We start from the raw sequence: 25,479 nt of genomic DNA, 5'->3' as shown, positions 1-25,479 counted from the left end.
CCATTGACCACTACATACAAATAAGATACAGAACTTAAATTAAGAAAATAAGCACACTCTTATTTACAGTTTTGAAAATGGAATCGTAAATGTTTTCTTAATTTTTACCTCTGCCAAGGACGTTTTCACCCCGTACGTTTAATGTTGGTTTGTGAACAAGATTACACAAACTACTTGTCTGATAACCTTTTCTTGATTTCTCAGAGAATAATTCATGGATCTTGATGTAATAAATCTGCCATGTGTAGCTGACTTATGAATGTGTGCAATTTGGCGCAGATCCAAATAAAGTGTTGGGCCTTGGCAGAGGGGCTTGGCCGGGCTCTAATATTAATAGCTCCAAAAGTATAAAAAAATACAAATACACCACAGCAATTGATCTATTTAAATGTGATGAAATACGAAAAACTTAATGAAAGCTTCCTTCCACCTGCATTAAGACAGGATAGAGTTAAAGAGATGCGATTACTTGTTATATGACATGTTATTGTTGATTAGAACAGCTTGTTTACAATTCGTGATTATTAAGGATCAGCACTTTTGACCTTGCCTCCATTGAGTGTTTGGTAATGGAGTCTGTTGGGGATTGTGTCTCTGCGGCCTGGTCAATTGTTCTTCATACAAACGGTCACGTCAGGACACAACGAACGAGGGAAAAGGACGATTAATCTTAATCTGGAATGAAGCTTGGCGCAAGTTCAACGAGGAGGACACTCTATGACCCATTGATTCTTCAGGCCAGCTGGATGTTACAGTCAACCAATCAGCTTTTGCCGTCAAACTATAAATTTGGGGTATGTCTCAAAGTGTTTTGCAAAGTTTTTTTTTTTGTTGAATGACATGTTTTCTTATTTGGTGGATGTTGCAGACGTGTTTCCCAATCAGCAGCGACGTGTATATAAACCTCACTGTATCAGACAGGCAGTGTACACTATGGATTTGAAAGTTGGTATCAATTTAAGATGTAAGAAGACATTTGTATTTTACAATTGGGTTATTTAATACAATGAGCTTTATCTGAACTTATTTCTTTGCCATTACAGACCCACATTAAGCAAATTTTGTTCCGCACGCATTCAGACCATGTCCTCTACCTCCGAGATTTCTTCCACAACTACACCCGGAAAAGCCTTCTCAGCTGCCATAGTTTTAACAGATGCACATCAGGCTGTTTCAACCATGCTGACATCATCACTTTCTCTCAAGTCTCTCCTGATTAAACTTTTTGCTTTAACCTATTTGTTGGGACTTCTACGGTGGAAGAATGCTGCGGTTTTCTCTCTCACCTGTATTCTCCAAATGTCCCATCGTCCTCCTTCATAGGTTGTATCTCAGGGTCTTGGTGAGCGTCTTCTTTCTCTTTCACTGTAAACAACAGTTTATTTTCTCTTTCTTCTTACACATCCAGGTCAAAAAAGGCTTGAATTTTACAGTTCATACCGATATGTGCATTACCTGGATATTTGCCACCTTTGTTCCTCTTGATGAAGCACACAATGAGGAGGACCAAGATGAGGAGGGCGATGGCACACATGAGTCCGATAAACCAGCCCTGGGTGGCGATGTCGACCTGTCTGCTGGGCACGGCTGCACAGGCACGGAAAGAGACAGACACGAACAGGGTGAGCACAACTGCCTGGTCAAAACCTTAATCCAGGCTGGTTAAGTGGTGTGGAGTCTGTTTTTCTTCATGCTGAGATTAACAGAGGCTGTAAACACTGAAATGGAATTTTTACATGGGTTAATCTACAATGATCGATGGAAGAGAAAAAGAAAAAGGCAGGACAGTAAAATGAATGGACTTTTTAGTGATGACTTTAAGCGACATGCATCACAACTGGATGCCACCTTTCACGCAGTAATTTATTATTGTGATGACAGTCAGGCAAAACAATTTAAAATTATAATTAAGCACAATGACGATCCATCCCGAGGCATGCCGCCTCACCTGGAACCGTAACCAACACCTCGTCTGTGCTGTGGACCGTCGGGTCAGCCGGGTCTCTAGCAACCACACGCACCCTATAGGACGTCCCGGGCTTTAAACCTTTTATCATATGAGAGTGTGAACTGTTTACCAACTCCTTTTCCCAGTCATCTTTACCTAGAAGTGGAGTGTTGGTTGGAGAAGAGTGAAATTCAGGTAAAAAAGAACACGTTATTTGAATTACATTTTTCTGCCTGGTAATTTTGAAGGATAAATCATCGTTGCCTCCGCCAAGGAGGTTCTCCCCAGTTTGATTTTCAGGAGGATTATGCAAAAACTACTTAACAGATTGCAACAAAACTTTAAGAATGGAATATGGGTCAAGAAGGAAGTCCTATTATAGGCTGGATCCAAACAAAGAAGCTGATTCATGATATCTTTATCACTTTCTTTTTTCATAGAGAGATTGTCAGCAGAATTTCATAAAAACTTGCTGGAAGGATGGGACATCAGCCAAGAAAGAACATATTCAATTTTTGCTCAGATGAAGGAATTTTATGTTCATCACCTTGTTGTCTTTTTGACATCTTCCCCAATTTCAAAGGGAATAATTCACGTATCTTGATGAAATAAATCAGGTACGCTTACGAGGCTGATATTTATGAGTGTGTATTATTTGGCCGATGCTGTGAATTTAAATGGCGCACGTTGGGCCTTGGCGGAGGTAACACACTCTTCTAATCACTTCGATTGAGGCATAAGTGTGGAGACTGTTAATACAAAGTGAAGCCTTACTGTTTTCTACAATATATTCCACAAATACATTTTTATGGTGTCCAAAGTATTCCCAACTGATGGCCGCACCATCCTCCGATACAGACGTGTTTACATTGCCAAACGCAGGGCCTACAGGAGGCGCTGAGCACACAAGAGAGAAAGAGAATGCATTTGTTCAAAATGCAAATTGTACCATTTTATGTTATTTGGATTTTTCAAAAAGAATGTAACCTTTTAAACATTGCTAGAGAGGCAATATATGTCAAATTAGAAATCTATTATTGTTATAAGTTTGTTTTATCAATGATATAACGAGAAAAAGTATAGTTTGTTACACATAACCATTATAGCCTTAGGGCGCTTTCACAGACCTACCAACGGACCAAACTTCAATCTAGGTGATGACAAGATGTACAAATGTCAGACAAAAGTCCCTAAATTACAACGTCAAACTAAAAGTAACCGGATCAAATGTAAAAACTGTAATTCAGACATGAACCTTGGGCCGGATATTAAGTGTGAAAATGCCCTGAGATCTCACCATAACGTAAAACAGGTAAGTAAAAAAGTATAGTTGCCACAAAATTGTCCATCTCTGCAAACACTCCAACATCACCGTTATTAAAGACAGTTCCAGAGAGACAAATATTTCCTCTGTTTCTCTTTCTTATGAAACATTTGCTGAGGTGGATCATTTTTGCAGCACTTAGCTCGTAAGGCTGATATCTAAGGAGGCGCAGTTGTTGCTTGTACCCTTGTGAAACGGGGGAGGCACAGACTGAGTGATGGGGATAGTTGGGTGAGGGGGCTCTGTGGGGGGCTCTGTGGGGGGCTCTGTGGGGCCTGAAAAGAACACGGAAAAGAGTGAGACAGGATACACACACACACCAACATTAGCCAAAGCAAAGTCAAGAGCAGAAGAGCTGTTGTTGACATAGACATGTGCTGCCGACATGCTGGAGTTTAAAGCACAATAGGAGATGGGCCCCCCAAAAAATACATCACATCACTGCAGCATGCTTATTATTTGGTTCAAACCAAACTCTACTTTAACTTATATGCACAGTTCATCGGTTTATAGGATCAGGGGGTAAATAAAATGTGTTAGTTCCACATAAACGCATTCACAAGCATCATGGTAGGGGTCTAATAAAAACAAATCAGCTGATTCTAATGCACAAGCATCCTAAGTTTTAGCCTATTCCACAGCCTATTCCATCTGAATAGGATACAAGCTTAGCTGCTTGCTAATACCATGGAAGTCTACTCGTCGGGAGTATGTAAACATGCCAACCCGTAACATGCAGGAAAAAGTAGGATAAATGCTAATATCCATGCTAGGCTAATTATATATGATGTAAATATATAATTAGCATGCAGGGTCTTCCAGTGGCAAACTTGCGTTACCTTTGCCCGATTCTACAGCGGGCTGAGAATGAGCTTAAGAGAAAAGAGAAAGAGATAGAGATTGAGTGAGTCCTTCATATCTGTCAGGGCAGTGTCATTCTCACCACTGCACTCTGTGTTCTGGTTGCTTATGACTTTGACCTTTTCTTTCTTTCTTTTGACCTATATAACCACGGCTGCCATTTTCCTCAAGGCGGTAAGGGTGGGAATCTCAAATTCAGTTATGAGCAGAATAATGTCATACTGCTATGGTCCAGGTTTAGAAACCCAGACCTGTGACCACATTTCAAGGTGAAAAAACATTTGACAGCTCAGAGCTAACAGCCATTATTGCCATCATTCGATTATTGGATGTTGTGCTTGTGGCTTGCTGCGCATGAAACTTTGACTCACCTGTGTCCATGACTGTGAAGGCTTCTTCTGTGATGAAGGGGCCAGAGCCTTTGATTGTCTTTGCACTTAAGTAAAACTTGTAGAGCATGCTGGAGTTCAGGCTGCTCAGGGTGATCGTGGTCTCGTTGGCCAGGAGCGTCACGATCTTGACTGGTCCCAGTTCATTGGTGGTGTTGACTGCACGGACAGAGTTAGGAATGCACAATATTTAATTTCCTTTTCAGCAAACTGTGCATAATACTGTTCCCCAGTACAGGTTGTGCGCCTGCTGTTGTTTAAACTACCTGGTTGGAACTTCAGCGTAAATCCAGCGAGGCGTCCATTATTGTTCATTGGGGGGCCCCACTCCAGGGTGAGAGAGTCCAGACTGGGGTTCAGGACTTTCAGAAAAGAAGGAGGACCTGGGACTGAAAATCAAAAACCAGAGCCAAGTCAGGGTCTGTTTCCAAAATGCCCCTTCATAAGAAATCTTTAAAGCTGCTTTCACACATGCACAGTAGTTCCGACATTAGATACAGTAAGCAAGTGGGCCTGAAAAAGCTCTAACCCTCGCCTGTATGCTAGACATTGTCATGTTGTGACCCCAACAATTCACTTTGTTCTTCATATGTAAAAGATTAACTCAGGTTTCTGGTACCTTAAACGTTCTCCCCGGAGGTAATTAAAAATACCTCCGGGGAGAAAGTTTTTGGTCTTGGCTTTATTCTCAATGAACCAGACTACAGTTTTGCAGTGACAATCCCCCAACCATGTCAGCCAACACCTCTCCTGACATACACACCTCCCTCGGGAGTCTCAAATGTCTTGCTTGGACTCTGAGGCCCCTCTCCTCTGCTATTGACGACCCTGATGAAGAGTCTGTAGAGGCTGTACGGCTGCAGGCCCGGGAGACGCCCCTCGGTACGGTTCCCACTGAACGTCAGAACCTGCTCCTCTTCATCCGTTGTCTTCTCGGTCTCATGCAAGCCGCGCTCGCGCTGATAGTACACCTGGAGCAGACACAGGGTGGTGTTGACACGCTGACACGTTTGATCTTATCTCACAGACATGGTAACGCACAGTTGGAGTTGGAATTGAGTGAGTCTGATAATTTCAGGCTGATATGACAGTAAACATAGAACGTATGACAGTTTGGTCATATACGTGTAAACTTATCAGATCTTCAAAATACAGATATGGACAAGCGCAGATCACGTTACACTGAGATAGTATAATAAAATAAAATTGTTTCCACAAACTTTGGGTTATACTTAATAATAAACATCTGGCGTAAGTCTTGTAAGGGACCAGGCTTCAGGAGAGATATATTTGGATTGGATACTTGGGTTGCATTTATCTAAAAACAGTTCATGCACAAAACTCCCGAAAAATAAAACAGATTTAACTTAATCTTGCTTGATGATACACTCCTCTTCACACAAAGACGCACACAACTGGTCATGCATCTAAATACCCCCCACTCAAAAGCACCAACAAAGAACTGAGCACTTTCCCCAACTTCAAAATGCTTCCCTCAACACAGATTTTACAGGGTGAGCACCAACACTGCCTATTTATACTCACCTTGAAAATGGCGCACTCTTTAGCAATTAGCCAATGAGAAGTCAACACATACATGGCCAACCCCTTAGGTAGCTCGAGTAACAAGACAGACATGCCATAGTAAAGCATTCTTTGTTTTTATGCTTTGCTTTTTACTGAAATATATGCATTCACTCGTCCAGTAAGACCTTTCTTATGTTCTTTTAATTTCCTCGCATTGTTTGACTGTAAATTGTTGGTTGTAGTTAGAGTTTGTGTTGTCCCCTTATGCCTTGCTCTTTTATTTTGATGTCCCCAGGAAGCTGGCCTCCATTGTTTACTCCTGATTGGATGATCACCTAAAGTGGCAGCCATTTTGTGGGGGGTATATAAAGGCAGTGATAGTGCTCATTCTGTAAAAGACACTGAATGGGGGAACATTTGCTTGGAGGGGAGAATGTTTAGTTCAGCTGTTTATGCATTTTACTGTGTGGTTGCAAAAGCTGGAACATGAAAGAGGGTTGCAACAACAGAAACACTTCAAATCAAACAATACCTTGTATCCCTGTAGTTTCCCTCTTACTGAAGGGAAAGACACAGGCTCCCAATGCACTTCTGCTAGCGTGCTGTTGTGAACCATGACCTGCACGCTCTCAGGAGCAGACAGCGGCACTGCAAAACCAAAGAAACAGAAAAAGTTTGAGATAGTAATGGCAATGCTACATTTGTCAGACAAAGAAAAATGAATGACCAAATCCTACAATGATCGTGAAGTGACTAGATGTAAAAGCTGTTGCACCCGTTCATTAAAATGTATAGACAACTGAAAAGGACCTGAGTCAAATGTTGGTTTAAAGTGGAAAATGTGAATTTTTCCATCACAAAAGGTAAATTCATATTGACAGAGCCGCTAAATGATTCTGTTATTTAGCGTAGTTATTTTGACCAACGATTACTAAGTGTTTTGAAGGAGACCAGTAAAGTAATAATGGTCCCACTCACTGTCTTCTCCTGAGTACCCCATCAACACTTCGGGCTCAGGTCCGCTGCCGTAATCGTTAATCGCTTGAACTTTAATTTCAAACGGCACAAACGTTGGGATTCCCGTCACAACGAAACGGGAGACGTTGGCCACGTTCTTCGACGACCACTCCCCGTCCATGTCCTTCTGTCTCCACAGCACTTTGTACTCCAAACCTGGCCCATTGGACTGGAAACCAGTCAGTGGCTGCAAGGAGACAAATTGTATATTTACATTTTTAATACCCCAACCCCAATATGGTTCTTCCAGACAGAATAAAAGTGCAGGACACAGAGGTACAACACTGTGGATGGCATGTTAACAGTATACTCCAGCTAAATACAAAAAACAAAGATGTCTCACTGTCCACGAGATGACCAGGTTGTCAGATTCTGTTCCTACTCCCTGAACATCCGATGGATTTTCATCAGGAGCTGTCAAAACCGAAGAACGAAGCTCAATCCGACTATTTCCGATCATTTGATGAAATGCCTGGGTGTTCAAATTCTCTTACCTGCTGGGTTGGTCCTATATTGGCGCGAAGGCTGGCTGGGCTCGCTGTAACCCACGAGGTTCTGAGCCAGTACCCTAAAAGAGTAGTAGACGAACGGGGAAAGCTTCAACTGGGCTGTTGTGCCAGTGCCTGCAACCTCCGTCAGGTTGATCCACAGTCCCGGCTGGTGGAGCAGATCCTCGTATTGGATCAGAAACTCTACGGAAGATGAAGAAAGATCGAAGAGTTAAAATAATAAAGATTTCTTATAACTTCCATGGGTTAAATCAATGTTTATGAGTATATTTGCCCATCATGGCACATCATGCCAGCTACCATTGACATCCATTGGTCCAGGTTTGAGTTTGGCAGTGGGCAAAAGGTATTTTGAAATGCTGCAGTGACCATAAATATGTCCTACTCTGTGTGGGACTGTTGTGTTCATCTCCAGGGATCCAGCTGAGCTGAACGCTTCTGTCCGTCTGGTCGGTCAGTTCCAGGTCGGTCGGAGCGTCTGGTTTTTCTGCAAACACGATGATACTGTCAGACCAAAAAGAACTGAATCCTCTCGCCTGTTACATCTGTTTTTTACAGAAAGTCAAGCACTTTTTGCAGGAACTTTTCATTCTCCAACAAAATTACACTACAGGATATGTAGTTTTCGTACTGATTCGATTTTGCTTCCTGGAAGTCAAAGGTCAAGACAATTTCATTCCATCTGGCACAATTCCCTTTGACTTACTGTTAAGATTTCAAAGGTCAAGGTCATCTAGTTTCCTTTTTCTTTAGTGTCTTATTTCTGTTCATTTAATAATATTTAAATGAAAACAGAGCAGGGAGTATGTGGAGTGTTAAGAGAAGAAGCTAAGGAGTCATCACTCGTGGCTGACATTGAACAAACTACAGAGAACAGGCATGAAACAAAAGAAAGGAAATGAAATGGAGGCCACAGGTTTCACAAACAGAATTTATGGTTCAAGACGAGGGCGAAAAAAATAAATAAATGAATGCTACACTTGTTTTAGTTTTTTACCGTGGACAATAGCCGGAGCAGGCGTTGCCTCTGTGCCCGGCGAGAAGCAAGAGTAGAGTTCAAGAAGAGGGTTAAAAGTCAGTGACAGGCATTTGATACAAACAGCAGAGAAGCAGGAAAATCCAAACAGTTAGGGGTTTCAGAAGAAGAGCAGGAGCAAAGAGAGGTTTTTAGGACAGTGGAGAAAAGGACAGATTTATTTTCACCTTTTGTAAAAGAAGATAAAAAACTAGATTCAACCTAAGTCACTTGTATCATTTCTACGTCCACCGTGTCCCATCAACATGCAAAATCTATATATCTAATAGTAAGCGTGTGAACCTACCGACGACAGTCAGCATGGCACTGGCAGAGTCCCGGTCCAGGGTCGTGTTCATGATGCAGGTGTAGGTGCCCTCGTCTTCGTCGGTCACATGATTGACGGTCAGACTGTCTGTGTCCACCTCAAACCTAAAACGGCATAAAAGAATATGAGTTATTCTGACTTGGTTTGGCGACAGCAGCGTGCTCAGAACGTTTCTACTCAGTCTGTCTGAAGCTAGTATGACACAGGCTGAATGGAAGATATCGTGTTGTACCTCTCGTCATCTGGCAGCTCTCCGTTGTCTTTGAGCCAGGTCATGGTGGGAATGAGGGAGGGGTCGTGTTTGACTTTACACTCGAACACAGCGCTCTTTCCTCTCTGCACAACCTTGTACTCCGGCTGCTTCAGGATACGAGTTGAAACTGGGGTGGGGGAAGAGAAAAAAAACGGCTTGATGACCACATACTTACTTTGGGACATATGGACCAAGCATCTCTTCTCTTTAGGAGCTGTATCAGAACTATTACCAAGCTAAGAGTGGAACTGTCTATCTCATTGTCTGAGATGCGATTGGTCCTTATCTGACCTTTAACCTCCAGGAACACGTGGTTCTCCTTGATCCCCAGGTTGTTGGTGGCAATGCAGGTGTACTTCCCGCTGTCGAGCGGCTGGGCCACGTGGATCTCCAGCGTGCCGTTCTCATGGATCACATACGGGTCGCCATTTTTAATGCTGGTCTGACTGTCTTTGAACCTGAGTGAAAACGAAAAACAAGACCGAACATGTAAAGAATTCTTACATTCTCTGCCCCCTGCTGGTTGAGCTGTCACATTACTGATATCGCTTTTTTGGCATTGTGACAACATGGTTTTTCAGAGAAAGAGGATTGGCCGAACGAGCGGATGTCAATCTTACCATGTGATGGTTGGTATTGGCGAGCCAAAGGAGGAACAGTGAAGCAGTGCAGGGTTGTTGGTGATGACCTGGTACACTCGGTTGGGGGGAGTGAGTACTCTCGGTGCTTCAGCTGCGGGAGGAAGCCAAATATTATTCAAATCTGCACTTTCTGTCTCGAGTATCGCTCACTACGCCTCGTAAACAGTGCCAGTTTATACACTGACAATTTGGAAAGGGGCCGCATTTTACCTGAGGAAAAGCAGGGGGTGATATATTTCCAGCTACAGGTCTAACTCACCGAGGACACTGACAAAAGCGTTGGCCATCAGGTAGCCAAACTCATTGGATGCGTTACACTGGTAGACGGCGCTGGATCCTGACTGCACATTGCTGAGGATCACGGTGTCGTCCTCCACCTTCCGAGTGTGGTCCTCAGGAGCATCTAGCGCGGGACAGGACACATTGTCCAACATATACTGGTAACTTCTACAACAGTAACCACAAAATAAAGCCTGCACACTTGTACCATGACCTCTTAACTGTAATCTGCATGCTTAGGTATCCAGATTGCCCCACTGTTATCAGCAGGCTTAATAACAATGCTAGTTCTACAACAGCACCATAAGACATATGATGAAACTTGCACATAACAATACTTTTGCATTATTCAAACCTTTAGGAACACTAAGCTAAAGGGGATTTATCATTTGACTCACTTTCTATTGGGACTCCGTTGACAAACCAGCTGATTTGGGGTTTGGGTTCTCCACTGACACGGCAGGTCAGGATGCCGGTCTCATTCGGGGCGAGGACCAGGTTCCTGGGAGCGCTGACCCAGAAAGGAGCCGCTGGGGACGAACAAGAACAAAACAGTTCTTTGTAAAAGCTAACCTCAGTTTTTTTGTCCCACTGTAAATGGGACTTTTTCCTAATTCTAGTTGAAGATTTGGGACAAGGGATGTCGCACCTTGTTAAGCCTTATTAATTGTGAATATGGTCTGCAAAAATGGTATATGCTGATGAGTCAGAACTTTAAGTATAAAATCATTTACTTCAAATATTTTTTAAGTAAGGAATAACACGTGCACTTGATTTCAAAGTGGCCAAATCACTGTCGATCTTCATACCTTTGACAGTGACCTTGATGATGTGGTGTACAGTGCCCAGGTTGTTTTCCGCCGTACAGCGGTAGTTGCCTCCGTCTGATTCATTCACGTCGGAAATCTTCAGCGTTTTCTTGAAGTTCTGAAAGGACGTCCTGCTGCCTGGCAGCTCACCTCCGTCCTTCTGCCACGACATCTCTGGAGTGGGCCTGTTATAGAAGCCATTACAGATCAGCTGGGTGAGATATGTTTGTTTTAACTCTGCAGTTAGGTCGTGGCATATTTCTGAAGCACACTGATGGCAAGGGCAGAGGCATAAAATCCATATTGAACAATAACTAAAGTAAAGACCTTGAATATGAGAAACTGACAAATTGCAGCAGAACTTACAAGCCCTCGGCGATGCACTCCAGCTCCAGAGTCTCTCCTCTCAGGACCATCTTGGTACTGGTGGGGCCTGGAGGCATCATGAACCCTGGACGACGCTCCCCCTGTGGGCTGTCTGAACACACAACCACACGGGACCAGATCAGAACCAGGCCGCAATATAAGGACTGAAGGGTTTGAGTTCCCCGAGTGGAGTTCAGGTCGGGGTAGAGAACAGGGGGACGGAGTCAAAGATACACAGTTTATCAAGGGATTTGTTTAGTGGAGAGAAGGGATCGAAAATGGATGACTGATGACTAGACTCAATGTAATGGGACATGTTTCTGTTTCGCCTCATCACATACAGCGTGAGCACGGACGAGAGTAAAGTTGCAGGAGGAATCTCCCCAAGCGCGGTTGCAATGGCAACATGGGTGCACTCAGCTGAAAGCAGCCCTGCAGCCACAAAATTCAGCGTACACACATTCCTCAGAAAGTCTAGCTGCTGTAGAACGTGGAGCTAAACTGATGTTAAAATAATATGACATACGAGGCAGCCATCTTGGATAATCCCTTGGTGAGATCGGCGTGTGTTTGTGTGTGTGATGCCAGGGGAGATGCAGCCAGCCGATATTTAATGTTATGTTGCTTTTCAGGCAGCTCGGAGCTTAATGGGATACAGGCAATTAATGGAGACAGCTGAACTGACACTCGTACAGATCTATCAGCCCACGGAAATCAAAATCGTGATTATTCCTCCCCCACATTCCCTCAAACATGTTTGTTAGAAATCACTTTAGCAGTTCTTGCATAATTCTTCCAAGTTTAAACAAAGAATGAGAACATAACCTGGTGCAGGGAACAAATGAACCAACACACACAGGACATTTATGTTAAAATACCATAGAGGACTGGGTAGAGGCCGAGTTACAGGTGAGTGTGCGGTTATGCCAAAGGGTAAAAACAGGACTGGGATTACACTGAAGGGGCTGATGGGAATTCAGCAGCACTCACCACTATAGAACTCAGTGATATTGTATAAAGCAGCCACAGTCTCATTCATTGTTTCCACTGTAATATAACAGAAAATTGTGAACATGCAAACCAAGGAAACAAACAGGCAATGGTTTACTTTACAATAGCTTAACCCCCCTGTGTTTATACAAATGCATTAGTTTGTGAAAATGCATTTGTATATATACAGTAACGTCATAGGGACACTGACATACAACCACTGTAATAATCAAACATTTCTATTTATGGTTCATAGAGCTCAGGATGGCTGGAGTAAAGGAAGAACAAAGAAACTTCAGACAGTTTAGTACGAGAAACATAAAAACAAACTTATATAAACCTGGAAATATAAATTTGTGAAAAAAAAATTTGGATTGAAATTTGTATAATTTCGGGGGGAAAAACTAGAATTTAGAACCAGAAGTAAAAGGCAGAGGTTTATTTCTTACTGTTGAGCACGGTGACTGAGATGGGCTGTTTCTGCTGGATCGTCTGCGTGTGGGGGAAGCGGGCGTAGCAGATGTAGTCACTCCTGGTGTCTTCTTGGAGAACGTTGGAAAAGTACAAATCTCCATTCAGGGCCTGGGACACTCGCTTGTCCAGCTGCAGCCTCTGGAAATCTAAAAGACGTGGGAGAGAGTGTCAGAAGTGGAAATGATAAACAATTTATCAGATTTAAACGTGACTTGGAAAATGGTTTCTGGTTTCCATTAAACATTTTCTATTAAATCTATTCACAGATGTACACTCAAAGTTAAAGTCACGGTTAAAAGTGGTCATACACGATATGTACATGTGTTTGTGACTATGAAATCCTTGTATTTACATGATTAGTGCAGATTTGCACACGAGCAGAAGACTCACTGTTATCCATCCAGAAGATGACAGGAGGGGGCAGCCCAGCAGGGGGCCGGCACTGCAGCACCACGGAGACCCCAATCTGCACAGTGATGGCTTCATTTCTCTCCTTCGACCAGAGGGGGGACCCTGTGAGTCACAAACAAGGTTTTTCATTTTGGTTTAATTTGTTCCAGCACCTGCTAATAATTGATAACAAATAGTTATTAGAAGGAAAAAACCCAATTGGAAATAAAGTGATCAAATATGATGAAGATTTACTGGACTGTCTGATGACGATGTTGTTGGATACAGCCGTGCCGTGCTCATTATGGGCTGTGCACTGATACGTTCCCTCGTAAGCCTCCGCCTTTTCGCCGCTGATGTCGATGACGAGGGTTCCTGAGCCGGGCTTGATCAGGACTTTGGAGTCTTTCTCCACGTCAAAGTGTGTGCCGTTTCTCGTCCAGGAGAAGCTAGCATCAAGCAGAGCAACTAACAATCATGATAATCATATTATCGTAGACCATTATCACAACTAACTAAACTATACAGGTGAGTGGCTACTTCTAAAACTGCAACTAATTGTGCACTATTTGTGCAGACTGATGTGGATCACTGATTCTATTGCAGGACTTTGTCTGATTGTAACTCCTTTGACTCAGAGACTGTCGGCAAATCCAAACTGTGGCTAATTCACTCTGCCAGCTGTCTCTCAAGCGGCCGCGCTCCATGAATACGGTTGCTATGGTGATCCATATTTCAGCACCGCTCCGGGTGTAGTTGCCCTCCGGAAACAGATCTATAATTTCACAGAGGGAGCGTGGCAATGTTTGCTCTTGACTCCTGACTCAGTTTATACTTAAAATGTTTTGGGGTTTCAGGAGCTGTCGGAGAAGAAATCATTGTACTATGCTAACGTGGTGGTTAACGGAGACAGACGTCCACGTACTTTATGGACCTTTTGCACGTGTTCTGATAACATGACTCGAAGCGGTTGTCTCACCTGGGACTCGGCTTCCCCTTGGCCTCACAGTGGATGACGATGTTCTCCCGCGGATCAAAGATGTAGTCCTTCGGGGACTGTAGCGTTATAGTGGGGGGCTGGGGCACTGGAGAAACATGAACCGAGAGCAAAGGTCACACACGCACAAAGTTCATTTGAATCTCATTCCACATAGAAACACACACTGCAAACAAAACCACGAAACAAATACCTAACCCCCTCCCCCCCCCCATCCGTAGACGGACAAAACTTATTCCAAAACAAGCATGTGGCAACAGAAAACTGCATGCACATCTAAATCATAATAATCCATTCCATACAAAGAGCAAAAACTCCACACTAGAAGTCAACGGCCAACTTACATCCTTCCAGTACTTTAGCTTTTTTGTCCATCATGACACGCCGTACCACAGTGGTAGAATATTGAGGAGAAGGTGTTAGTTTTTTGTGGAGGAGGAAAAAAAACAGCAGGTTCAGGTACTGTTAGCTTTCAGGTACTTCTTAAGCATTTTATTTGGCCTGCCCGACTGAGGCAGGTGCAATAAATGCAAGAAAAGTAGCTGAAATATCAAAATAAACAGAGTATGTCCAAAGTTTAATTGAATTTCTTTACTGAAAAACAACCAAACCCATGCTGACACATGCGAAAATATAACGTCTTAAGCCACTGAAGCTAAAAATTCATTGTGCCCCCACAAAAGTTCAACGTAATTTCCACAACGCTTGAAGCTAATTGAAGGAAGTCTTATTTTGGAGATTAAATATGGTACTTACGATCAAGAGGCACTTCTAGCGCTGAAGTCACTCGACTCAAGAGCACCAACAGCATAGCTCCAAAGCCAGGCAGCCACTTCCTGTTTCTGTCCGTGGTCGGATGCATCGTGGTGAAGACCCTTTTTTCCAGATCCTAACAGCAGGTACGGTGGTCGACACGGTCAGGATGTCTGCAAAACAAAGAAAAATGTGATGGTGAAACCTCGGCTCCACAAGAAATATTGCGATGCGAAATGATAAAAGATCAGAGAGGCAAACTCTTCGAGAGATGACAGAGTTGTCTGTGAGAATAAACTTCTTGAAAACGAAGTTCAGAGGCTTCCCAGGGAGCTTCTAGTGTGAAGGACAGACAGACTTCTGCTAATTCTGCTTTTCTTATGTTCAGCTTGAATTTCACATTCAGCTTGAATTTCACATCTAAAAAAATTAAAATATGTAGACTTTTCGTTTTGATGTGTTTTGATGAAAATTGGTGATTTTCTGTCAGAGGTGGAGAGTTGCACCAAAATAAATGGAATGCAGGTGATGCAGGTGAATGCTGACTCAGCATGTACACAAATAAACCTGGATAATATTCAGTTTTGAGGGCCATTGCTAATGTTGAATTTTAGTATTTTGAAGCCAGATGTATCTTCGCATCAGTCTGTTGGTCCTTCCACCACTTTCATGGAATAGAAGCACAATTACCCACCCAGCCTTACATTTGTCCCAGAGCTAAATATGTAACAACCATTTCCCTACTTGCAGGGCACAGATGAACAAAACAGAAATGATGACGGCCAAGGGAGGATGAGTGGGATGACTTTGGCTACTGGGCAGGACATCTCTCATCCTCCTTGCTCTTCTTTCTCACTGACTCAGGGGTCAAAGCCCAGAGGTCAACGACTTGGCCTGCAGCTCTGATGGAGTCAGATAGCAAGTCCAGTCTTCTTTATCTTACTTCCTGCCTTACCTCATCAATTTCACTCAGTCGTTTTGTGATTCACCCTCAAACCAAACGCAGTCTGGCTGTCGCACTGATCACACGCTCACTTTCTGCAGAGCTATCGAGGTTTTCAGTTTTAAAAATGATATTTTAATGCACCCTAATGGCAGACAGTGGGAGTTAGCAATCATATACTTAGTCTTCAATAAAGGATGAATCAATAAAAGCCTTAAAACTGCACACATAAAGGCCCCTATTAAAGTAATTCAGAGTGGAAATGGACTGAGCCGACCACTCAGGGGCTGAGGGGCTATTACACTCAATCAAACCTTGAAATTCTTATGTCATTTTACTGTGTGAGTGAGAGTGTATCAGGGTTTGTGTGTGAAAAGAAACCACAGCTCTGTGAAGTCTGTCTGTCTTTGGGCACATGTCCTTAGTTTGAGGCTCATTAATAGATATGAAGTTCTGAATGAGAATTTGCTGTTATCTCACGCACACAGCTGCTTTTTACATTTAAACATACAATATGGGATTTCAGCCTCCAGGGCTCTCTCAGTCAAAACAATAACAAAAGACCGAAGGCCTGTACTACAAAGTGGGATTTGTGTTATTGGGGTAACTTCAGGTTTACTTCTGGGTTTTCAGTCTTGCGAAGTAAACAAGGAAAAGCACCATGGAAACGGCTAAACTGCTCCGGAGCAGCAACATCAATAAAAGTGGAAACTAATCCAGAGCCAACAAGACACAGAGTGAAGAGAAGTCCATCGACACACTCAGTTCTCCTTTCCTCTCAGTTTGCAAACCCTGCAGCAGAGTGCCAGGTTGGACACTCCGCAGCCTTGAGTCACACTGAGGGATGACAGCTGAGGGACGAGGCAGGAGGAGAGCAGGGGGGGGGGGGGGGGTTAAACTGTCATCTGCAGTCACATCAAATCACAGTGACAGAGGTTTCTGAGACAACAGACTGAGCGCTCTCTTGCATCCGGGCGCACGCACAGAACACTACTTTATACATAAAAATACCACAATGACTTACTGTGCAAGATCTCCAGTTGGCTTCTTGCAATTTTGAGCGTCTCTAGTAACCAGGTCACTAGAATAGGAGCTGTGAGCCATGAGAGTTCCCACAGACGCACGGAGAGAAGAGGTGCAGCCAAAATGTGAGGCCACTGGAACGACCGCTTGCATTTGAGGAGGCAGACTTTACCCATTTGTTGTTCCACTGTGAGTTTTCAAGGGAGAGGAATCTGCCCGCTGACATGATAGTCGAAACAAAAGAGCCCAAGAAGCTGAAAGGTGAACACAGTAGTAAAGGAAAACCTGACAACACAGAGCAGGCAACACACACAGACCATTGCAGAACAGCTTCCTAATATGACAATAACAACACTGATGAGAACCGTAGGAGTGAACCAATATGGTCAGGTTGCTGTCCAATACATTAAGTGAAGTGAGTGGGCATGTAGCGACGGGTGGGAAACTGAAAGAATACAAATATCTCAGTATCATGCGATACACGTAGGAGACGCTGACATCGATATCAAATTTGAAAGGACGACATTTGTGAGCTTTTGGTGACGAGGGCTGACACCGGTGTCGATGTGCTGTGAACAAAACATTGTGCAGAAAGCAAACATCAAATCCTTCTCTAATGCATGCTCTACCCAGGCCCCACCACTCGTCTGAATGTTCTGGACATTTTCCTGTAGTCAACGCGTCTGGCCTGGAAGATATCCTCGGCAATCGTTCACGTGTGAAAGGCAAACACCCGACCCCAAAAGGTTAATGTCTGAAAACTTCTTCAGTGACCACTTTCACATAAAAAAAGTCATGGGATCTATATAGAAATATTAACTATTATGAGCGCATTAAATTGGTGTATAACTGAGACACAAGTTGGGACTGGGAGCCGAACACAGAGCGAAGGAATGCAGAATGTAAAGCACAGGCCATCTATGTAATGTCCCACTCCTCTGTGTAAACACGTGGAAGAAAGGGCTCTGACCCTGTGAGCTAAACTCCAACCTCTTCTCTCAGCCTTTGTCTATGAATCTGTCCACTTGATCACTTTATAGGCCTACTGCTCTGTTTTCTCTTCCTCTTGTCTTTCCCTCACCCTGTGTGGCGAGTCTGAGGTGAACAAAGCTCATTGTAAGGTGAGAAAATGGCCCTACATCTTTGGGGCAAAGCCTTGACTTCACTTTTTGATGAGGACGGAAAACTAAGGGGTTGCATAGCCTCGCCCAATCCGCTGTGATCGATGGGGATCATATCTTTGTACTGAGTTAAGTATTACTTACTTAAGGACAACTATGCTGCAGACAATAGGGGGATAATGTTGCGCTTTTCATTACCTTTGAAGGGAAGGGGACACTTTATATGAGGAACAGGAATAAAGCGTACACTCAAGCTAAAGTGAATCTGTGCAGGGTGTAAGGTGTTTTCTGTCGTACACTTGGAAATGCAGACGAGAGGTGTGGAGTTCATTGTGTAAAAAAACAACAAAAAGAACAATAAGCTCTAGTATGGATGAGGTAATAGCATACTTGTGTTACTTTTGTTATTTCCAGGGATATGTTACACTACATTCCAGACCAAGAAACCGTTTGACGCTTGCCTGTGAAGACTCCTTCCCAAGTTTCCTTGGGAGCATTGGAGCCCGCAACTCTCCAGCCACGGGTTCTAACTGCTTCATTTTAGTGTGCCTCATGATTCAACTGCTGACTCCATCATGAACCTGCCAACTACATTGGAAGTTATTCTAAGAGGAGCTTTTCTTTTCTCTTACACAAACACCACTTCTTTGCAGGGAAAATACGGCACTGGCAGCTTCTTTGTGTCCAATAACCCCCAAACCGGATCACACACAGCCCCCTAATCAAAACAAACCACTTTTTGCTAGCACACGTACACACACGAGAGGGGGTGGGGGGCTTCCCATTTCGGGGGGTCGGTTTTTCTCGCACCATCCGCAGAATCCCCCAGCGCGTGCTTTTCTCTGAGGCTTTGTGAAGTGCTGATAGTCAGCATGTGCCCCGGCCAGTCGCTCCTCCACCGCCACCCAATGGGGGGCCATTGTCCTTCATGTTGTTTACCGCTGCGATAATGCTGACACGGCAGGGGTGGTCTACACAAGGTGACACGTCCGATGATGAGAGACGCAACAACAGTTCGACTGGGTGTAGCTCTAAATTGCATATGAATACTACATACTGAATATTGTTTTTATAACTGCATTTGTTTCTAACCAACACCCCTGCAGTGAATTCCCATGCTTCTCCATGCACTCTTAAATCCCTGATATGAATACCTCGATGCAGACTTTGCTTATTGTCATTTCCTCTTCTCCTTTTTCCCTTTATTCCCTGTTCAGGGAAAAGAGAGCATCCCAGCCTTTATCTGAACTGAATCTTAACAGCGCTGCTCCAGGCACAATCGGGTAACAGAGCGAGTCTCTCTCAGAAGGTGAGAGAGCGTGAAGGGTCGGTACCTCTGTCTGAGGCGTCACACCTGCTGCCTCTAAAGAACTACTGACACTAACTGTTATTCTCAACTGGTTGAAAACACACACAAAAAATGCAATGTATTATCTAAAATATGGGTGGTGAACATTTGATAAAATTCAGCGACTCAAATTTTTAATTCTGGTTGAGCTTAAGCCTTCAAGAGAACACAATTACACTATAGCTGCTACTAATTCTCAAACAAAGCACTGGAACCAGCCGTGTGTAAGTCGTCAAAAGCCATTTCTAATTTTGCTCCATCTGACGTCCAACTAAAAAGCTGTGATATATGGACGATTGCACAGATTTTGCCAGGCGTACGCCCCGGCTTGTCTTCTACCGGGGGCTGGACTGGGTGTTGGGTGTGTGCCCATGAATGTTTCTGTATGTGTGTGTCTGTGGGTTGGTTGTGTGTAGCCGCATGCCTCGCCTGTCTAAGGCCATCTCATCAAAAGCTGTGGGCTCAGCCAGAGAAGAGGGACATGCTGGTTAAATCCATAAGGGCATGTGTTTGTGTGGCTGCATTTGTGCAAACGTGGAAGAATAATCAACGGAAACAGAGGAGACTGGTGGACAATCTGAAATTATAAAAAAAACTGAATTGCGGAACTATATACTAACTTAATATCGGCTACTCTCCCACATTCTCCATAGCCTTATAGTTATCCACTCATTTTCCTCTAAACCCTTCGTCCTATCACTTTATTTATTTTTTTCTGTTGCCAAAGTTCAAGAGAGACGACCATAGGACAAGAAGAAACAACTTTTGCATGTGAACAAAAAGCCGCTTTCGCCAAGTTTGTTGTTGTCCAAAGCTCTAGACTCCCTGCTGCCCTCTAGTGGATATATTGCTTAACAACCATGCCAACGTAAAGGACGCGAGGAAGCCGTGACGCTTGAAATGGACGCATCTCCTAAACGCAGCATAAATAACCCCTCAAGATGCGCTGAAGTGTTTGGAATGGAACACGATGCATGTTATGATAAATGGACCTTGCAATAACAGTCATTGAAGAGTCATCCTCATAAAGTGAAACCAGGTGACCGTAAATCCAGCCGGGCTTGTAAACGAGCCCAGCCTCATTGGTATTCCTGGATCCTATTTCAAGGTAAAAGGTATTGATGAGGAGATGCATGCACAAGGCCTTGGTACACGATTCTGAGCTTTACTGTGACATGAGTTACGGTGTGTGTCTGTATGTGTGTGTGTGTCAGAGCAAGCCTGTTTGTGTTTCCTAGAGGAAGGACTATTATACCTTTATGGTTCCATTTAATTAGTCCTGATGCATCTCTGAAGATCCTGTTGTTGCATTTTCCATACAGGAAGCTCATGTGGTGTCAGAACTAGCAATAGTTTGTTGTCCTGGGACCCTGAATGTACACTTACTATTTAACATGCTACTGATGAATATTAAAGCAGACAGGGATGGTCGGACCAATTGATGGAGGGATGTAACGCTGAGGGAGAGCGGGCTGAAGCGGTGACAGGAGAGAGACGGGCATGATGGGAGAGGGGCGGGAGGTGAGAGTGGGGGGGAGGGGCCTGATTGACGGTGTTACAGCACCGGCAAAAAGCTGGCACGTCCCCTTTTCTCTCCTCCACCCATCTGTTCGTCGGGATTAATCACAGAGAGGAGGAGAGGGGGAACGGTAGGAGGGCAAGGACTGAGGGAGGAGAAAACATTTGTCATGACAACCTACGATAACTGATTTCACTTCAATAAACTGTCGGGATAATGACTCACCGCTAAAATCATGGTTCAGGGTAATAACGTGAAGTGCTCTCGTGGCGCTATTCAGGTAGCGATGATGGTAAAGAGCGCTGGAAAGATTGTAGTGGTTTGTTATGCAACACTGTGCTGCTGCACACGCTGGCTTGCTCCAGCTACTAAGACATTGCTCCCTACAGACAAATATGGTTTATGGGTCTTCCCACCAAGCAGATGCAGCATGCTGAGTGATTCTGGCCTGCAATCTGTGCACATTATTACAGTCTTTATGTGTGTGGCCGCTCGGTATTCAAATGGAAAAAGGTCTACAGCAGTGCCAGAGTGTGTGTGTGTGTGTATAATGTCGCTCCTCTCTAGGTTCTCTGACAAGTGTGATGATATAAAAGCTCTGTATTTTTAGATCTCTGCAAAACTTGTGCATTGATTTCTAGTCGTGCACAAAATATGCAATATAACCTACAACATCTGAGTCTATTAAATCTGTTTCCCTCCTCCCCCTGTTTGTGTGTGCGTGTGTGTTTTCAGCAGCAGGTGATGCCAGGTCATGTGGCTCCTATTTTTCCACTCACATTCAAACTAAGTCCTGACCAAACACATGCTGGGTCATTTTATCGACCTCTCTGGGAGCGGACATGTTACTTTCAACTTTAGTTTTTAAATGTAGGTTTAAGGATTTTAGTATGAAGTAATATACATAAAAGAACTCTTACAAATATGTTCCAGCTTATACATGTCGAACCAATAATATCTCTTCTCCTTGAGTTATGTTTTGCAACAAGGAATTAAACATAGCAACCACGTCGGATATATGCTTTTTATCCACAGCTGCATTATTGAGCCATTAAGACAACAAAAAGTCTCCTTTATAAAAGGTACTAACAAAAAGCCCAAAGTACAAAAACAGAAAAAAAACAATGGAATGACTCACACAAGGCTGAACTAAAAAAACATAGAAAACACAACGAACAGGTAGACACTGGGAACATGACAAACCAACGATGACGGGTGAAAGACGACAAACTGACAAAGAGAAACACAGAGACTTGCAAACAAGGGAGGGGGGGAGGCAGGGTAGATTAAACATAGGTGAACCACATGAGGAACAGGTGCAGACAGTCACAGGTGCGGGAAGCAGGACAAAGACAGGAAGTCAAGCTAGAGACACACGAGGAGCAGGAAACTGAGAACTCAACTGAACAAAAACCTCAACACAAGGACACACAGGTAAAAGTCCATGAACTAAAGAGTCAAGAAAAACAGTAACCCTTTATCCAAGAGTCCAGAGTCATGGCAGTTTTGATTCTTCACATCTTATGCCTACTACTATGGGTGATACTGAATGGAACCTCTAGGGCAGTGGTTCCCAAATGGTGTCCACATGTGCTCGTGGGATTTTGAGAGAAAAGTAGAATATTATTATAGCAATACTCCTCTTATGCTTCAGACTGCGACAATTTAAATCTGTGGAGTGTGACTAAAAAGGTTCCTTGGCCGCATCAGTGCCTCAAATATTTAGCTTGTGTGTCTCATCTCCTCGGCTGCCCCGCCCCCTCATACACACACACTGACACAAGGTTCTTATATTCACAGAATGGCTTTTTTCCCCAAGTGCTATTTCGAATACAGGGATATTTGAAGTTTTGTCACAAACAGTTCAGAGCACAACTGAATCCAACCAGAGAGTGTGCATATAGTGCACGTGCTGTGTATCACTGAGTAGCTGCATACACACTGCACAAGGTCACATGTTGTTGTTATCGATTGGTGCCTTGTGCACATGCACTAAAATGACATCATTGCTTTTATTCAGAGTCATTTACAATCAGCACAAAACAGTTAAAAATCCTCATCTAGTGTTTTACCGAGAGTGAAATAAGGGTTGAATTAAATCAGACAGAGGAGGTTCATTAGCGTCTGTCACTTACCTCTGAGGATTTAACTTCAGCCACTGTCGGTCCTCAGAAGGTAGTTGAAACCTGCATCAGAGAGAAGAGGACGAGCCATTAATGAGGCTGCTCTGAAAACCACGCTACTACGCAAAGGGATAAAGATGAGGGATAATCTCATTTAATAGTTCCAAGCTGTTTTACCACTGCTTTATCTCCTGTGATATTATGTAGCGATGACATTTTTATAACAACTCGTTTGGCAGAGGCTTGCACAGCTTTTATTCGTGCAGACCTGGAGCAGTGTCCTCTCATTAAGCATCAGGTGAAACAGGACATGGATGCAGATAAATGACACGTAAATCTACTAACTCCAGAATTCTGTGTATGTGGCTCACATATCTCAAGAGCTGTTCATCTTTTCATCACACTTGGGCATCGCGCCCTGACAGGAAGTCTACATCCTTGGATAACACGTGTTTTCACTTTGCGTGATGAGTAACAAGCTCGATCTGATAACATTCAGGGACAGCCCCCCTCTGCCATTGAAGGTCCAACTTATACCACCACATTAAGCACTGGCCCTTGGTCGAGCAAAATAATGAGATGGAAATTATTCTCAAAAGCAGCGGCATGCGATATTCAAAACAGAATTGATAAATGGACATAATCAGCCCTTAGAGCTAAAAGACATTAATTCATCCAGCATATCAACCCAATGTCACAGCAATGAATTCATGGTTCTATCTAAATAAATCTCCAGGGAACACGCGGTAAATGAATGTGTCGTGCTTGAACACAACGCCTTCAATCAATAACCAAAATGTCTCGGGTCACTTTTATTACTTTTAGGCCCACAGACAGAAGGGAGCCCACCCCTCCACCCGGTAGACGAGCTTCCTTCCCTCCGTGCCGGTGAATGCATTATGATAATCTCCAGAGAGAGGTGCTCCATTCATCTTCCATTAGCAAAACAAATGCAAGGGACAAAAGAAACACCGGGCTCGTTTATACGCGAGGTCATTTAAACCCGTAGTTGGCTCAGAGGAGAAAGGCAGCCGATCCTGTGGGCAGCCATTAATAAGCCGAGGTCGAGCCGTTTGAACTCACAGTATAATGTAAAAAAACAAAGATGAGAGAGAGGATGGTCTTTTTCATTGAACTTCCCACATGGACGTGGGTGCTGTCTCGCCAACGACCCAACACAACAGTAAAGCCCCTTTTTCACTGATGAAAAAAAACACTAAACATTTGTCTTTCACTCCCAGGGGTCACAGAGAGGCAGTGGCAGTCTAACACAGCTTTTCACAGCTAAATCAGCAGCGGCAAAAGTAAAAAAAATCCACCAGCGAGCAAAGTGTTTAACTGCTGCGCTTGTGAGTTAATTTTGATGCGTTCGAATACAAACCATGCATGAGGCATATTGATTCAAGCTTGCTGGCTTTGTTTCGGAACAGTGGCCATGGCGTGGTTTGGACTGGGCTGGGGTCGAACTGTCAGAAAGTGTTATTTCACTCTATTGGAAAAATGTATGGAGTTTTAAATAAGCAATTCATGCTGCAAAAATACATCTGAACTGTTAATGTCACGAGAAACTAAAGTAAGAGTGTGAATGTGAAGATCTGGATAAATTGGGCCTGTGCACGTTACTCTAAATGTCCACTACTGTTTGATCACTGTCTGTGTCTCCCAAAGCCTGGTGATTTACTATCTCTGTCCTGTTTCAATTAGCTGCCAGAGCTTATGCATCCACTGGGACATGGTGAGTCTGAATGTTTCAGTGGGTGGGTGGGTGAGGGAGGGAGGGGCAGGCAGACAACGATAGAATAACTGACCCCAGGCATGAATAGAAATGTGGATGCACGTGTGTGTGCGCGGTGATCCCTCGAGGCTGAGGCACCTCGGTGATCAGCCACAGTAGCAGCTGCACGAATAACACTGAACACACACACACATAGGCCTCCACCTCTAACCTCATCTGATTCCACCAATGCTTTACCACACACATACTGGTACATTTCAAACAAACCCCTTCGCCCAGCTGTGCATTCGCGGATTAATACACACGTAATCGGACATGACTTTCAAACTGGGTTGAAAAGACAAACAACTGTAATTCAAGTTGATTGACGTTCATGTTCAATGTTCATGGTTGACCAGGTTCACACCAAGAATGAATGGCTTCTTTCTTTCTTCCTCTGTCTCACCCTTACTCAAAGTGTTATTTCATTAAGATGAATGAATTATCCCCATGGAAAATCAGTGAAAATGCCAAAAAACACCCTTTCTTGTAACATTAGAGTGGAAAATTACTCATGCCATATGCTATCTTTGCGGCAAGTTTCATGGTAATCAGTCCAGGAGTTTTTAATAGATAAATCAATATTGCTTACAAACAAATAAACCAACAAACAGGGGCGACAACATAACCTCCCTGGGGCGGACAAGGACAATTTGAAGACTATCAGGAAGAAAAGTAATGTTAAAGCCTTTTAAAATAAAAGTATAATAAATACAAGTGAATGTTTCTTTTATTACAGTCAGTGTATTGTAGAACAA

The 25,479-nt window shown here is 43.5% G+C and overlaps 1 protein-coding gene across 4 annotated transcripts in view; it reads right to left on the bottom strand.

Annotated features, from left to right (window-relative positions):
* nrcama (neuronal cell adhesion molecule a) overlaps positions 1 to 25,479 on the bottom strand; it is a 49,177-nt gene that overhangs the window by 5,917 nt on the left and 17,781 nt on the right. Inside the window, exons 2-29 of one of the 4 annotated variants that reach the window (XM_062382730.1) lie at positions 14,874 to 15,043; positions 14,100 to 14,205; positions 13,376 to 13,569; positions 13,121 to 13,243; positions 12,706 to 12,876; positions 11,267 to 11,378; positions 10,901 to 11,085; positions 10,490 to 10,621; positions 10,072 to 10,215; positions 9,792 to 9,903; positions 9,463 to 9,629; positions 9,151 to 9,298; positions 8,898 to 9,022; positions 8,573 to 8,602; positions 7,961 to 8,062; positions 7,561 to 7,758; positions 7,410 to 7,480; positions 7,028 to 7,253; positions 6,582 to 6,697; positions 5,286 to 5,493; positions 4,789 to 4,911; positions 4,505 to 4,681; positions 4,103 to 4,144; positions 3,458 to 3,526; positions 2,723 to 2,845; positions 1,949 to 2,104; positions 1,456 to 1,587; positions 1,287 to 1,365 (exon numbers count right to left, since the gene is read on the bottom strand). In XM_062382730.1, the coding sequence (XP_062238714.1) occupies positions 1,287 to 1,365; positions 1,456 to 1,587; positions 1,949 to 2,104; positions 2,723 to 2,845; positions 3,458 to 3,526; positions 4,103 to 4,144; positions 4,505 to 4,681; positions 4,789 to 4,911; positions 5,286 to 5,493; positions 6,582 to 6,697; positions 7,028 to 7,253; positions 7,410 to 7,480; positions 7,561 to 7,758; positions 7,961 to 8,062; positions 8,573 to 8,602; positions 8,898 to 9,022; positions 9,151 to 9,298; positions 9,463 to 9,629; positions 9,792 to 9,903; positions 10,072 to 10,215; positions 10,490 to 10,621; positions 10,901 to 11,085; positions 11,267 to 11,378; positions 12,706 to 12,876; positions 13,121 to 13,243; positions 13,376 to 13,569; positions 14,100 to 14,205; positions 14,874 to 14,979 (3,677 nt within the window). In that variant the 5' untranslated portion in view covers positions 14,980 to 15,043. Of the gene's footprint in view, positions 1 to 1,286; positions 1,366 to 1,455; positions 1,588 to 1,948; positions 2,105 to 2,722; positions 2,846 to 3,457; positions 3,527 to 4,102; positions 4,145 to 4,504; positions 4,682 to 4,788; positions 4,912 to 5,285; positions 5,494 to 6,581; positions 6,698 to 7,027; positions 7,254 to 7,409; positions 7,481 to 7,560; positions 7,759 to 7,960; positions 8,063 to 8,572; positions 8,603 to 8,897; positions 9,023 to 9,150; positions 9,299 to 9,462; positions 9,630 to 9,791; positions 9,904 to 10,071; positions 10,216 to 10,489; positions 10,622 to 10,900; positions 11,086 to 11,266; positions 11,379 to 12,705; positions 12,877 to 13,120; positions 13,244 to 13,375; positions 13,570 to 14,099; positions 14,206 to 14,461; positions 14,729 to 14,873; positions 15,044 to 25,479 lie in introns of those variants that run through there. The other 3 variants (XM_062382727.1, XM_062382729.1, XM_062382728.1) reach the window with 3 other exon arrangements.

This window comes from Platichthys flesus, chromosome 23 (assembly GCF_949316205.1).
Source record: "Platichthys flesus chromosome 23, fPlaFle2.1, whole genome shotgun sequence".
NCBI classification, from domain to species: domain Eukaryota; kingdom Metazoa; phylum Chordata; class Actinopteri; order Pleuronectiformes; family Pleuronectidae; genus Platichthys; species Platichthys flesus.
The sequence above is the reverse complement of the archived record's forward strand: the minus strand, read 5'-3'. Positions and strand labels throughout refer to the sequence as shown.